The 12656-nt window shown below is 42.9% G+C and overlaps 2 protein-coding genes across 4 annotated transcripts in view; one reads left to right on the forward strand and one right to left on the reverse strand.

The window, feature by feature from the left end:
• TP53BP2 (tumor protein p53 binding protein 2) overlaps positions 1-7966 on the forward strand; it is a 70302-nt gene extending 62336 nt beyond the window's left edge. For all 3 annotated transcript variants that reach the window (XM_025215146.1, XM_014524545.2, XM_025215147.1), the window contains 2 exons: positions 1755-1954; positions 7130-7966. In XM_025215146.1, coding sequence (XP_025070931.1) covers positions 1755-1954; positions 7130-7171 — 242 coding nt within the window. In that variant the 3' untranslated portion in view covers positions 7172-7966. The remainder of the gene's footprint in view (positions 1-1754; positions 1955-7129) is intronic.
• Positions 7967-9260: 1294 nt separating this feature from the next.
• The window catches only part of CAPN2 (calpain 2), a 53732-nt gene continuing 50336 nt past the window's right edge, over positions 9261-12656 (reverse strand). The window contains exons 20-21 of the mRNA XM_006033376.3: positions 12236-12294; positions 9261-10293 (exon numbers count right to left, since the gene is read on the reverse strand). Of these exons, the coding sequence (XP_006033438.1) occupies positions 10270-10293; positions 12236-12294 (83 nt within the window). The 3' untranslated portion in view covers positions 9261-10269. The remainder of the gene's footprint in view (positions 10294-12235; positions 12295-12656) is intronic.

The following is a 12656-nucleotide window of genomic DNA, read 5'->3' on the forward strand; positions in this document are numbered from 1 at the left end:
TCAGGATGTCAGCTCTCACCACGAGCTTTTCTCCAAACCAGAAAATGCTGAATTGTCTACCATCACAGCATAGCTGCTACATTTACCACAAATGCTTTTGTTTCCTTCCTTTTGTTGCTAAGGATGAGTTGTGTATACTTTCTATCTCCTCTCTCCCTAGAAGGGAGAAGAGAGCTAAGCTTTGTCATTTGAGATAGAATATTGTATTTACTTGAATCCAAGATGAGGCTTCCCCCCCTCTATTCTGCCTGGGGTAGGGAAAAGTACCTCATCTTGGATTTTAGAAAGGTAGGAGGAGGAGGTTGGAGTCAGTCACTCGCCTACCAACTCTGCTCTGTGCTATCTCTCCCCATCCCCACCCCTGTCTCTCCCTTTAATCCTTGCCCCAAGTCAGTTCCAGTTTAGGCCCCTCTGGCCCAGGGCATGGAGCACATGCCCTGGTCCCCTCCCGGCCAGGAAGCAGTGCCGTGAGAGTCAGGGTGTCAAGACCACCACAACTGCTGCTGCCTGGCTGGGTTGGGGCCAGAGTTGGTATGTGCTGTGTCGTGGGCTGGAGCAGGGCTACAGCTAAAGCCACAGCTCGTGGTAAGTGGAAGCAGTGGGGACAAGCACTAGGAGGGAAAGGCACTGAAGAGTGGGGGACAGGAAGCAGGGAGACCAAGTGGCAGAGGGAGCAGGAGCACATGGTATGGGGGTCAGGCTGCTTGACCTCCCTATCAATGCTTGCCCCTCTACCACTGCTTTCCCTGCCAGAGCAGTGTTGCGGGGTGGGCTGGTGGGAAGGAATTTAAGATGATCCTCCAATAATCAGATTATATACATGGAAAATTATAACACATTTCTAGTTTTTCTATGTATAGAATCTAATTACGGGGTGGGGTAACCAGTATTTTGTTAACTCTAACTCCAAATTAACCTGCCTGCTTTTGGGCTGTAGTGCGGAAGCACGGGAACATGTGAGAAGGGAGCTTTTGAAAACAGCACTTTCAATGCACTAATTCTCCTAGATGCAAACACTAAATAATTATCACAGATTTGTTCAACATATGATGGGGAGGTAATTTAACTGACTTGTTTTTCTAAATTAAGATGAAATTAGTACAGATTTAGGAATGTGTATTTGTGACGAACAAAACCAGGAGTTTCTTAAAGGTTAAGGTGTGGGTGGAGGTGACCTGTGTCTGGCAGAGGTTGGAGTGTGGGCCTTAATCAGGTGATTGATCTATTCTTGGTTTTGAAATTAATTGGTACTGGTAATGCACTTAATCTCTCCACTCATTAGTTTCCCCATCTGTCTAATGAGCATGGTAGCACTTGCTTTCTGTAAATGCCACCTTCACTTTTCTGTTGCTGAATAAAAGCTTTGCTGTTGCACATAAAGTTAAGAAACTACTGTCTAGAAATGGCAGTCAGTGTTTCTTTGTGTCCCCTGGCTGTAGAAAACCAGTGTAGAAGTATTTTTCTTTTTGCACCTATGAATAATTAGCAGCCTTTTCATGATAGGGATTTTATGGTAGGTCTGTAACTTGGGCTGTCCTACTGTTTCATTACAGATCCTCATGTACAGTGCAAGTAGGAGACTGGAATGTGAGATCACGGCTGTGATTTTGGTAGTAACTTTAAGGAATGCTTGTAGTGTTTCCTGATGAATGGATGGTTGACTTGATCTGAATCATAATTTTTCTCATGCATTTTCCAAGTGATACTGCAGTCCAGTTTTTAGATTGAGCTGCTTTTTCTCATTAATGCTTTAGGTGTGCAGGAGAAAATGGGGATAATGAACAAAGGGGTGATCTATGCCCTCTGGGATTATGAAGCTGAGAATAACGATGAGCTGTCCATGAAAGAAGGAGACTGCATGACTGTTTTGCGCCGGGAAGATGAAGATGAAATTGAGTGGTGGTGGGCACGGCTAAATGACAAGGAAGGATACGTACCACGCAACCTGCTGGGGGTGAGTTTCTCTTGATACCTATTCACTGCAATGACCACTGACTTGTAACCAATCAGTGTTATCTAGAAGTGAGGCCTAGAAGCACAGCCAGATGCAGATCTGACCCTTGTGTTCAGGTTATTTAGTGTCTGGTCCTATGACAGTTACCATGGTGAGCTCTCAGCCTTCCTGCCTCTCCTTCGGGTGGTCATGCATATGGCATTATGCTTTCTAATTCTGCGCTTGGCTGTTTCAGAGGGCAGCGTCCTACAGAGCACAACTGTTGTCCCATGCTGGGGGCAGGAGAGAGGGGACAGAGATCATACTGTCATAGCTAAACCTGTACAGATTCTTATTGCCCTGCTCTAGTAACTTAGTGTTACTAACGTCAGTAAGCTATTTTGGCCAGAAGGTGAAGAAGCCTCCATAACCTATGCCATGATTCACATGTGAAGTCTGACAGCATGTGGTCTGATAAATATTGTTCTAGTAAGAAACTGGCAGATTGGTGCGTTAGTAATGTTAATCCTGAGAAATGGCACACATCATGCTCCATATGGTGCATATTTGGGGAATAGGCAAATCTTTTTTTGTAGTTCTCTGCTGGTGTAGTAGTTGCCCTAGTTTATAGCCTATAAAATAAATGCACATTAGCAGCAGTGGTTTGTCCTTTCCTGCATCCCACCCCAATCCTCTGCTTATCTTTAAAACACTGGTTTATTGGAGGAACAGTTTTTTAAATACTACTTTCTCTCTCCAAGCTCCTAAAAAGTCTCAAAAGTCTTCCCCTTTAAGCTTTTTATATGTGCCCTATATCTTTGCTCCAAGTGATAATCCTTCAGCATTAGCAGAACCACTTAGCTGCTCTCAATTTTAGCTGATTGATATTTGATGCTTCAGAGACTGTACCCCCTCCCACATGTAGATAATCCATACTGGTAACTTAGCTTCAGTTCCCAGGGCTAGTCTCTCTCAAATGTTGGAGTTGAGGGCTGGAGTCCTGTGCCTTGTAGAATGAGTCGGCTCGTAATGTTATACATTCAGTTTTTCAGAATATGCCTCCCCTGCTTAGCCAAATATTTGTCAAGCAGCATTCTCGTCTGGGAAGCTCCGTGCTTTGTTTGATGGGTAGCAGCAGGCCTTTAAAATGGGCAAGAGGAGTACTCATGTTGGGGGCAGAGGAAGGACTTAATTCCAGCTACTAATGCAGTTTTAAAGTTGACCAAAATTATTTTCCTCAGGGGGTTCTGTTGGGGTGGGAAGTATTTTGGGGAATGGCCCTGTGGCAGAAGTTTCCCCCAGCTGCACAAAGGTCCAGGCTGCAGTCTAGAGACAGCCTCCTCTTGCGGGGGGACCAAAGGTGCTGCTGTTCTCATGGCTTCAGGTGATGACAATAAAGGAAGGAGGCCTGTTCTTTCCTCAGAGTCCATATGCTCAGCAGGGTGAAACTGAACAATACTGTCTTGCCTTGCTGTGCCCGGAGTAGCAATGGATTTCAGTGGAAGCACGGAAACAGTGCTGGGCTTGGGAAAGCCACTCTACGTGCACCAGCACACATTCCTAAATTTGTACTACGGTGTATGCTGAGCTGTGGGGATGAAACCAGCACGCTGAGGAAATGGCTCAGCTAAGGACTGTCCTCCTTCTGGCAGCATTTGGAGGAGGGATCAGAAACAGAGACGTCCTGTTTCTTCCATGCTGTTGGATCATTCTGCCAGTGTGAAGTGTATACATACAGCTTCTTCCCTGACCCCCACGCTCCACAGGAATGTAGGTGTGAGAACGAGAGACTTCTGCTCTTTTGTGCTAACAACCTAAAAGGCAATGCAACCCTGACAGATTACTTACCTTGGGCCTAACACTTCCTGATAGTGTGCTTAGCAGAAGTGAAGGCGTTAGTTTTGTGAGCTGTTAAATATTCAGTCTCCAATTCTTACTTGTCCTGGATTCCCTCTATGGGGGGTGCTTGCTTGGGACTTTCAATCTTGTGTAGTCTCTGAGCACCCCCTAAAGCCATCCCAGGCATGGCTTCTTGAGTAAGGGGATATCCTGACTCCATCCTATTCTGAGTCTTTTGGTTTCCGACACTTCATGGTTTCCTGCGGTCCTGTCTTGGGGAGCTAGTACCCAGTTCTGCTTCTGATACGCACTTCACCTCTTGATGGGGAAAAAGCATACCCAAAAGTTCCAAGCAGCAAAGCAGATGGCTCCTCTTCGAATAAAGGCATTTAAAGGCAGCCAGTGGTGCTCCATTCCCTCCAAAGGGTTATTCAGTCCCTGTCTTCTCAGTGTAGGCCACCTGCCCCTGAGCACTCCAAAGTAAAATCGGCTGTTCTCTCTCGAGTCCTGCACAGCCATAAGCCATACAACTGCTCAGCTGGTCTTTTTTCAGGCTGACCACCACCAGTTAATACTCTGCTTGTCTGCCATGCCATGTCCATTGTCATGTTTATCTACTTCAGCAACCCTGGAATCTCCTGGGTGTTGCTGAAATGGCAAGAAAGCTATTCAAATCTCTTGTGATGCTGGAGGTCCAATTCATCTCATCTCTTCCCATGTGTAGGCAGGTCTTTTAAATTACCAAGGTCTAGCAGGGACTCTAACTCTTCTTTCCTATGTACTAGCTTTACAAGGAAACTGAGGCATGCAACATTGTTACAGCATGAACACAGTTAATATAGGAATATTACAGTAAAACCCAGAGACCTTCACAATACTGAAGTATTCAGTGATGGATTCCTTTGTATAGACCCTTGGAAAAGACGTATGGGATACTGGATGCACACAAGTTTGGCTGTAACTTGTACTTTGCTGTTCAGTCCAGTGAAAATGTGTAATAGCTTCATGCATTCTTCCTGATTGGTATTCTAGAACAGTGGCTTTCCTCTTTTCAGGTTAGATACATTCAGGTGAATCTCTAAGATAAATTATTACCTGTTTAGGGTTTAGGTTCAGGTTAGAATCAGAAGGGGGTTGTAGGACATATAGAGCTGTGTTTAGGGTGCAGAGAGGTAGGGCACTCCATGCTAATAAGTAGGATAGATTGCCACCTCTCCCCCAGGGATGAGGGTAGGAGGCTTCTAGCTGTGGGGACTAGCCTTAGGGGTAGGAGGGTTTCTTTTGCTCCAGTGGGTGTTGTGGCATCCTGGGATCTCTAGGCTAAGCTAAGGGATGAAGTTTTGGGGGATTTCCAAGTTAGTTGTTTGGTGAGGCTGCTTATGGTCTCTTTCCTGGGGCTGGGATAGGGGAAACTCATCTTTCATTAGTGAAACTAACCATTCCATGCCAGAGCTTTTGTAGATAGTGCAGAGCATGAATGAGATGATGCTGTCTAGAAGTCTTCAGATCATAATGCCAGTGCAGATGCAGACTGTTTTTGTGCAGACTGAGAAATCTTTTGGCAGAGTTGTTGGTTGTGTGTACTCGGTATCCTTGTGACTTCCCTGTTTGGTTTCACATCTCAGCTGATGGTGAAAAGTTCAGCTGACTTTGAAAAGCCTTACAATAGACTCACTACAGTTTATCTACTCCTGATTGTGCAAGCACTTTCTCTAGTCAAAATGCTGACACATTTATTTGTATATATAGCAAATAGAAATAGCAAGGAGGGCTCTTCTACACAGGGACGTTACTGTGAAATAGTATGTGCATTTGAAGGCGTAGTTCATGCCAGCTTGTGATCACTCTCAGCTTATACTAAACCACACAAAGGTATTTCCACAGTGCTGACAAGGTATGCTATACCAGAACTGTTAACCCCAGTAGATTTAATTCTACAGCAAGGCATAGACACATGCCCAGTTTTCCTAAGCTGGCTGCCTGAAGTGGGTGCTGTTATAGAGAGCATGGGTTCTGGGTGGTGGGGGAACCAGTTTGCAGTGAGCCAGCGGCAACCCAGAAGCAAAACTGGCAATGGTAACACACACCAGCAAGTACATTTAGTTCTGACCTCCTCGGAAGTATTTTCACACGGGAGATCAGTTTTTTTTTTCTCCCAGAGTAAATACTGAGAGAGGCATGTTCTCTCACTTTCCCTGGGTTGAGTTAGGAGCCCTCTGGAGTTAAATGTGCTGTGTGTTCACATCCTTTGTTCAGAGTAAGTGCTTCTGCACAGGGAGTTAACAGGAGTCCTTCACTCTGGGTATTTTTTTAAATTTGCACTCCAGCATATTCCATGCCAAATCTCCCAGTTGGACAAACCCTAAAATTAGTGTAAGTTGTTCCAAGGCCAGGCAGTTAAATGGCTCTTTTATTAACTTGTCAGCCAGTGTCCACTAACGGAAAATGCCATGCTGTCTCAGAGCTGGTTTATGAGGACTCTGTCCAAATTGCTAGAGATAGCAATAATATTTTCTATATTGTCTAGATCAGCAATTCTCAGCCAAAGCACTTTAACGCCCTGGGGTACAGCAAGATCCTTTTAAAGATGCTGCTGGGTTCTGTGCAATGTTAGGACTCTTAAGTGTGCAGATACTTACACATTCACAAGGCAAACCCAGGGATTTCAAACGGGAATCCAGTGTGTCAAAAACCTGCTATGCTCTTTCAGAGTTCTTCGCAATAGAAGAACTGCTCTGTTATTTTTTCATAGTTAAAACCTGAGTGAAAGCTAAGAGCTGGCATTTTCCAGGGGTGCCTTGAGTCTAACAAGGTTGAGAACCACTGGTCTCGATACTAGTTTCTATCTGTGGCAGGTGTATAATTTATACTGGATTTTCAGATTAACTGTTGTCAGTCAAAGGTATAATAGGCATAGAGAAATATGAAACTGAATAGTTGACTTTGTTTTTAAAGGTTAGAGTTAAAGTAATGTAGAAATGCATCCTGAAGTTTACTGCACACTAAAGAGAGGTCTAATCTCAATTCCAGGTCTACTTTGCTATGCATAACTTATTGTATTACAGTCTGTTGTATAGAGCTGAATGGCCGAGGTAATTTAGTATCGTCTGCTTTTCAGTGTTTGCTTTTGATTATTCATATTTCTGTGCTATTGTGTGGTCACAGTTGATCTCTCTGTTATTTTTATGGTTACTTTAAGTATGATAGTGATTATTTGCAACTGCTAAATTCACTTTTGTTGGTGCTGTTTTTGGTATACGTGATGTGCTTATCTGCATTTCCATTCTTAAATCTAAGCTAGACTTGTACTTTGTAAAACACCTCAGGTTTAATTTTCCTCTCTTTTTTTCCCCCCAGCTGTACCCAAGGATTAAACCAAGGCAAAGAAGTTTGGCATGAAACTATACAGAATCCTGACTCATGAAGTACTAATTGTGGGTGATTTATCACTTCTATACAAGAAATTACTCATTTTTTTTGTTAGTTCCAATTTCATGAGACTTATTCTATGGCAGTGTAACTTGAAAGCAATGAAGAATATACTTTGAAAACAAATGAAGGATTGATGCACTCACAAATGGAGGAGGGCATTCTAAGTGAAATGCTGCTTGCAAGCAAATGGGGTTGTGCTACAGATGAGTTAAGCGCACCAGACGTTCAAGTCCCCACTTAGCTTTCCCAAATGGTGCGTGTGCACACAGGAGTAGAATTACCACTCTATTTTTTTCCTGAATGAAATGCAACAAATTTTTCACTTTGCCACTGGGGGAATTGAATTCATGTTTACCACAGCTGGCTTTTGTCCTGGTGGCAGAAACGATCTGAAATACCTGCATAGTACCCAAAAGCACGCTGCTGTCAAGCAGAATGTTTTGTTGAAGTCGCTGAGATGAAGTTATGCAGCTGATAAAATAGTGCATCTACCAGTCAGGAACTTTTGACCAATCTGTTGAGCAATAACTTTAAAATGCGGTAGCATCTTAGGAATTCCATGTATTCAGAACAATGTGCTATATCAGAGGTAATGTAGTTTTAGAGACTCTTGTTTTTACACAAATTCTGTATTTATTGTCTTTTGTAACTTTTGAAAATTGTGTAGAAAATTTCTGTAGACTTTACAACTCAAGCTTTGTTATAATCCTACCTGTTTTTATTTTTTGTTAATTGTGATAATTAAAGTTTTTTGTCTCCTTAGGCATTTAGTATCTCTCTGTCCTTGACATAAGACTTGCACATTGAGACATCTCAAGCCAATATACAGGTGTATCAATAGAGTACCCCAGTTTAAAGAAGGTTTTGACCTTTGACTTTCATCTGAAGAAAAAAAGAAATCAATTCTAATATACAAATTGTCAGCTGTTACCCTAGGAGTAGGGGTTATAGGTGATTACTTTGCTTAACTCCAATAAGGTTATGCACCCATACAAGAATATTCTACCTTCTAACCAACTTCTTCCAATAGAATAATCTTTTGGAGATATAATGGTTATGTTTTGTTTTCGTTTTTAAGATTTACATATTGAATGCTAATGATCAAAACTTGCCTTGGAAAAGAACTTGATGCTTACATAGTCTGTAGGCAGAGTATAAATAAAAAGTATGGTAGAGATCTCCGATACCACTGCATCTTCCTTAGGTTCACATTTTCCTAAGGAAGTTCTTTGTGCTATAGCAGGGGTTTGGGAATTGTTCTGCAGATGGTTTTATTGTAGTCTAATCTCCCTGGACCTGGTAAATTGAAAGAGTTTATCAGATTGACATGAACAAGTGGAACCAGATAGTTCAGGGGAACAGCCGTGGGCAAATGGACTTGCCAGTTCTAGGACTGTGGCAAGAGTCCAACCTGGGTTTGTGCTGGGGTGCAACAACGTCAGTGGTTGGAACAATTGTCATAGCTGCTTGAGCGGGTGAGCGGATGATGTCCTTCTGTACTCTAAACAAGAAGGAAAGCAGCAGGAAAATCCTGCTTTGTATTTCTCTGAACACCAGGCTCAATGACTAGAGTTGTTCAATGACTCCAGGGCCTGGTGATGCTCTGTTAGACCTTGCTACATAAGAATGGGTGTATGTAGCCAGCTGAAAAGACAAATGTCTGCACACTGGAGCAGTAAGAAGAGGACATAAGTCCTCATTAAGTTCACAGTGCAGTAAGTAGTGAGAACTCTAACTGCAGTCTCTTTGATATTCATAATATCTATGCTCTCAATTGGAGGTGTGGGCATGGTTTAGCCCTTTCTGTTTTTGTGCCTTCTGTGCGCAGTGTGCTATTACTCAGAGGTCTCTGTGCCTGGCACAATTCCTTTCTGCAGGAAACTAACCATGCAACTACTAATTACCTACCACATGCATGCCATCCTGTACTGTACTGAAAGTGTTGCTATCGACCAGAACTTGCCTGCATACTTTTTTTTGCAAGGACTGTGTCCTTTTGTTGGTAACTGATGCTTGATACATGTGAATACCGTCTACAAAACAGCACCTTGCTGGGACCAGGCATAACTGTCTTTATTTAAATATAAAAAGTAATTGGGAAGAGTTGAAGGCAACATTGGAAATAAGTTTTTTGGGGGGTTTTTTGTACTACACAATGGATGTAAGCAAGGCTTCCTTTTTGATTTGATAGTTGAGAACTGGCAGTTGCTTTCCTTCCTGTGCCTGGCACCAGTGGTGTTCTCCCGGAGTCTTTGGTTGTAGACCCAGATCTTGGTGACAGTCTTTTTACATGCTGATTGAGTGTCAGAGTTGGATCCTGTTCTCTCTTTGGTGTATAGCTTTTCTGCTGGTCAAACTGCTTTGATTCTTTGCCTTAACTCAGAAAATGTTGTAGATCATGTGTCTGAAACATCAAATCTCACTGAAGGGGGTTGAGAGAATGCAGTACAATATAGCATCTGTTCATTACACTGTGGATTTAAAAGGAAACCTTGTCCATTGTGCTCTAGCTTGTAGGAAAAAAAATGCACAGCACTTCTAAAAGTTTTTGGTTTTGTTTGGTTTTTTTTAATAAGCTCTGTGCTGCCTTCTTTCATCAGCCTTGCCACTTGGTTTGCAATTTTGAGTAAGATGCCATTGCTCCCTCTTCCCTCAAATGACAAGGAATTACAAGCTTTGTTCATAGCTTTTCTTCAGCTGAGATTCATGGTTACATGCACTTTTAAATAACTTCCTAATTAAACAAGCTAGCTTGTTAAATACAACTGAAGGATATATATATAAAAATTAAAGCTTTCATAGAGAGGTTATAAAAGATAGTTAAAAAAAATCACCCTGTCCATATAATGAGATAGCAAGCATTTACACTGGAGTTTTGGCATTCTGATGCTATAATACGCTTTCTATGGCCACCTCTGCATTGGTGCAAATCAGTGCCATTCATAAACATAAGGCATCTATCAATGTTGGCATACAGTGTATTTTGTTTCCCCCTTGCATATTGCACACATTTTTCATGGTCCAGATTTTTCACAAGAAGTCTTCAGCTGATCATAGGCTTTGCTTCAAATTATAGTAAAACACAGCCACTGGGGGAGGCAAAACAAGAGATACATTAATGTATACAATAGCAAGGCCTCTAATGCAATTTTAGTAGGCATATGTGTTGAGAGTTGAGTTCCCAGGATGAAGTCTACACACACATGCTTTAGTGCAAGGGAGAAAAAGGTGGAGAAACATTATACAATTGCTGTGGAATAATCTCCCCAAGATTTCACTAAGTAATAGGCCTGTTTCATGAAGCGGAGTAGGCACACCTCCAGCTTTCCTAAGCAGGATGCCTACAGTGGGTGCTATAACAGGTCTGGCCACTGGGTGGCAGGGCAGCTCGTTTATGTTAGATAGCACCACAATGCTGATAAAATTGACATGGGCAGGGGTCCACAACATTATCCAGAGGGGGAGGAAGGTGGGGGCCAATATGACCCAGTTCAGAGTAGGGAAGCGATGGGGGTTGGGCCATAGGTTGCCGATCTCTGGAACAGAAGAGCAGACATACACCCAGGATTCTGGTATGTAGTTGCTCCTCAGTGGTGGCATCTACATGTTGTGTTAATGCACCTGAATAAATTCTAGCAGTTTGTGCTGGAGTTTATTGCTCCTGGGCACCACATTTACATGTGTGCTTGGGACTGCAGCATGTTGAGCCTGGGCAGAGCAGCCCTAGCTGGCAGGGGGTCCATAGTATCTGCCAGCCAGCCTCTGCTACTCTGTCCTGGCTCAAAGCACTGCGCAAGGCTGGTTAGGGCATAAGGGTACTACAGTGCAGGGCAGGCTAGCTGGCAGGCAGCCCTGCACTGAAGTACTCTTGTGGCACTCTTGTGCCCCAGCCAACTCCAGTCACCATCTACATGCGTGTTGCAGTGCATGTAACTATTCTACTGTAGGATAGTACTTGTTGGGCAGTACTGTCCTACAGCAGAGTTAGTTAATTTACTGTGCCCTAATAGGGACACTTTACTGTGGAGCTAATTGGTCAACTCTACATCTAAGTGCAGTGTGAGGGGTAACTTTCCCCTAGGACGGAGTCTCTTATGCTAGTGTAATATATGTGTATCCTCTCATTTTACTACAGAACAAAATAAATGTGTTTGGTGTCCACATCCCTGACATAAATGATCTTACAGAAGAATACTTTGTGGTATACTGTCACAAGTGAAGATGATCTGTGGGATGTCTGTCAGGTGCCTCCTGAGATAATCAAGTGCATGAAATGTTCATGTAACGCTAAAAGGTCTGACGTGAAAAGAAGCGTTTATGGTGGAAACAACTTTAGGTGTTCTTTTTCAGTTACTTGACCAGGTCATCATCAGAAGGAGCCAACTGTACTCAAAACATCATTCAAAGTAATGGGAGTAACAGCAGTTCATCTCCTACGTAGAGGTGCTGTCAACTCGGGGCCACTCAGAAAAATTAAAACAAATTAAATGGAGGTGTAATTATCAAGCACACTTAGATCCTTTGTGGATAAACAGTAAAGTAGCCCTGGTTTTACTTTATCTGAACCCCCTTTGAAAGGCAGAAATAATAGAGACTACGAGTTGAGAGGGCATAGAGGGAAAAGGAAAGGTGGGGGGTGCAATCAGAATTTATCCCAGCAGCATAGGCTATCTGAAGTGGAAGAGGCCAATGGGATGTGATAGGAGACAATGTAAGTAGCTAAGACTGAGCTTTATCTTAAAAAAAAAACAAAAACAAAAAAACCCAAAGTGTCCACAGTTTCATGCATACAAGGTACCCAAATCTGTCCTGGGCCTAGACCTCAAACCCCCCCCCCCCCCCCCAAAGGGACCAGCACCGCTGAGGGGAAAACAACACACCGCCCACACCCCCCCCCCCCCCCTGCAAATGGATCAGTCATGCTAGAGAGCAAACCAAGCATGCAGCCAGAATGTAGTAATCCAGTACTACCAAAGACAATATGGCTCTTGTAGCAAGCAATGATCCCTAGTGTTGAATGTATTAACTTACAGTGTTGAGGTTCATCTCCACTGTCCCTGTTTTTGCAGCATCCAGTTTCGTAAATATTTCTGGCACAGAAAAGGATAAAAAAGAGATGAATGGCAAGAAAGTTGAAGGTATAGCAGCAAAGTTCACCCCAACTGCTTCAGGGTTTATGAAAATGACCCTTTCCAAAGTAACAAAGCAAAGCACCTCCCTGCCCCTAACAACAAACATTTTCAAATTATTCTGCGATCTGTGGCCAAACTCTTGAAGCTTTGTGCTAATGCACGAGGAACTTGCTGACTGGTCTAAGCTAAATGAAATCAAGAAAGGAAACAAACAACAAAAGCCAAAACATTAAATTATTTTAAAATTCCTTAATGTTCTGCTTTGTGTCCACTACAAAGACATTTTCACTGTAACAACAAGTGTTCCTTGTTAAAGCTGT

This window comes from Alligator sinensis, unplaced genomic scaffold, assembly GCF_000455745.1.
Source record: "Alligator sinensis unplaced genomic scaffold, ASM45574v1 scaffold753_1, whole genome shotgun sequence".
NCBI classification, from domain to species: domain Eukaryota; kingdom Metazoa; phylum Chordata; order Crocodylia; family Alligatoridae; genus Alligator; species Alligator sinensis.